Here is a 1,814-nt window from a genome sequence, read left to right on the forward strand (position 1 = left end):
GGCCTTTGTGACACAGGCCCAGTCATACATACTGTATAATGATTCATATGCGAGGTGTGTCGATGGCTGTGCTGCTGAGGCGATGTCGTTAGAAGTGGTTGCTGAGAAGCCTGAACGGCTTGTACAGCTTGCGCCGCTTGCGCCTGTGCCGCTTGGGCAGCCTGGAGTAGTTGCTGAGGCTGCATCGCATTCAGAAGTTGTTGGCTCGCCGAGCTATTGCTCAGAAGATGCGGCAAAGCAGCAGGGTTCAGTCCTAATCCCGATGCCAGGCTGGGGCTCGTGGGAACTGATAAAAGGACAAGCAAATAGTACGATATACCGATGCTGAGTAAATCATAGAATAGGCACAACAGCCATAATACATATATATAAACATATCTAGATATTTTGATGAGACATTACAATGTTGTCAAAACATTTGTTATAATTTAATAAGGACAAAATTTAGAAAGAGATATATATTAAAAAAGAAATAAAAACAATTTAGATGTTTGATTGGAAATATCGATAAGATATCATTCAATTCTTAGCAGGTATTTAAAAAATTATTTATGTTATATGTTAGCATATTATTATCCAATTGTATATATTGTAAACAATTATTAATTTAAGGAAATTATTAGCAAAAAAGAAAATAATAACATACTTTAATTCTTTTTGTAAATATATATTTGAGTAAGAAGCATTTTTTAGAATGTAGCAAAATATATTTAGCGAAATTGTATATGTGTAGCTTTGCCTAAAAAGAAATATTGTGTCACACACACATATTGCTACGCGTAAAGAAAATTAATTGCATGTATTAAATGTCTTATAATTTTACATTGACGTAAAAAAATCTTATATACATATTATCTCTAAACTCACCATTGCTCGTAGGCGTGTTAAGCATATTCTGTGGTTGAGCTAGAGACTGAAGGTTCGCCAATGTCGTAGAAACTACCTGTCCATTACTGAGCGCCAAGTTTACCATTTGATTGTTCGTGACGTGGCTAACGGGTATGGTCAAGATGGTTTGCGTAGCGATTCCTGAGAAATACAAAACATTTTTCAAAAATGACACGTCGTGCTTGATAGAATTACAAGCGAGAAGGGATAATTAATTTATGATATCCTTCAAAAGCGCTATCTCGTATAATCGTATCTCGAATCAATAGATACTTCATTTTCATTATGAACGTAGTCCACGCGTCGTTGATCCAGGATGGGTGGTAAAGTTATCAGGGTCTCATAGAGGGATTATTAGGCAACCCATAGGGCAGGTAACCTCGCAGGCTAGCGTAGTTGGCAAACTATTATCGTCATCTTAATAGTGGGTACAGGTACTGGTACTGGACTGCGCTGCGAGAAGGACGCCTAATCATACTTAGAATAGTTTCGGGATTACCTCCAGCTCCGCTAATCTGATTACCCTGTACACGCGCTTAATATGATTACTGATCATGAGTACGTACCCGTGTTGCCACCTACAGCTAAGCTAAGCAAATCCCGTATTCCGAACAGCCATAAAAGTTTCACGTTCTGAGGTAAGGTCAACCGACAATCCGATTAACGTACAGTTCAAACGTTGCCGAACGATAACGCGCCGTTAATACGCCGTTAATAATGTGACGTCGACTCGCATCTGACAAATCCGCGACAAGAGATTCGAAACTATTTGACTTATCTTATCCGCGATAGCGATATTATAATTGGATTCGTTTACGTATTGCATTATCAATTAAAAGCAACGAAGAATTTTCTCATAACTTTTTTAGAAATATCGGAAATCTTATTACATCTAATTTATATCTAGTGCAAAGGAAGAATTCGAG

At 37.8% G+C, this 1,814-nt stretch overlaps 1 protein-coding gene across 1 annotated transcript; it reads right to left on the bottom strand.

Moving 5' to 3' along the window:
- Window positions 1-18: 18 nt before the first annotated feature.
- LOC115245579 lies at window positions 19-1,215 on the bottom strand (the record flags this gene model as incomplete). The annotated part of the gene is made up of 2 exons (XM_029823967.1): window positions 868-1,215; window positions 19-286 (listed from the first exon to the last, which is right to left on the bottom strand). Coding segments are annotated over exons 1-2 (374 nt in total), but the record flags the coding sequence as incomplete, so codon positions are not given.
- Between the last annotated feature and the right edge of the window lie 599 nt (window positions 1,216-1,814).

The sequence above is a fragment of the Formica exsecta genome, unplaced genomic scaffold (assembly GCF_003651465.1).
Source record: "Formica exsecta isolate Colony F162 unplaced genomic scaffold, ASM365146v1 C16442000, whole genome shotgun sequence".
NCBI classification, from domain to species: Eukaryota; Metazoa; Arthropoda; class Insecta; order Hymenoptera; family Formicidae; genus Formica; species Formica exsecta.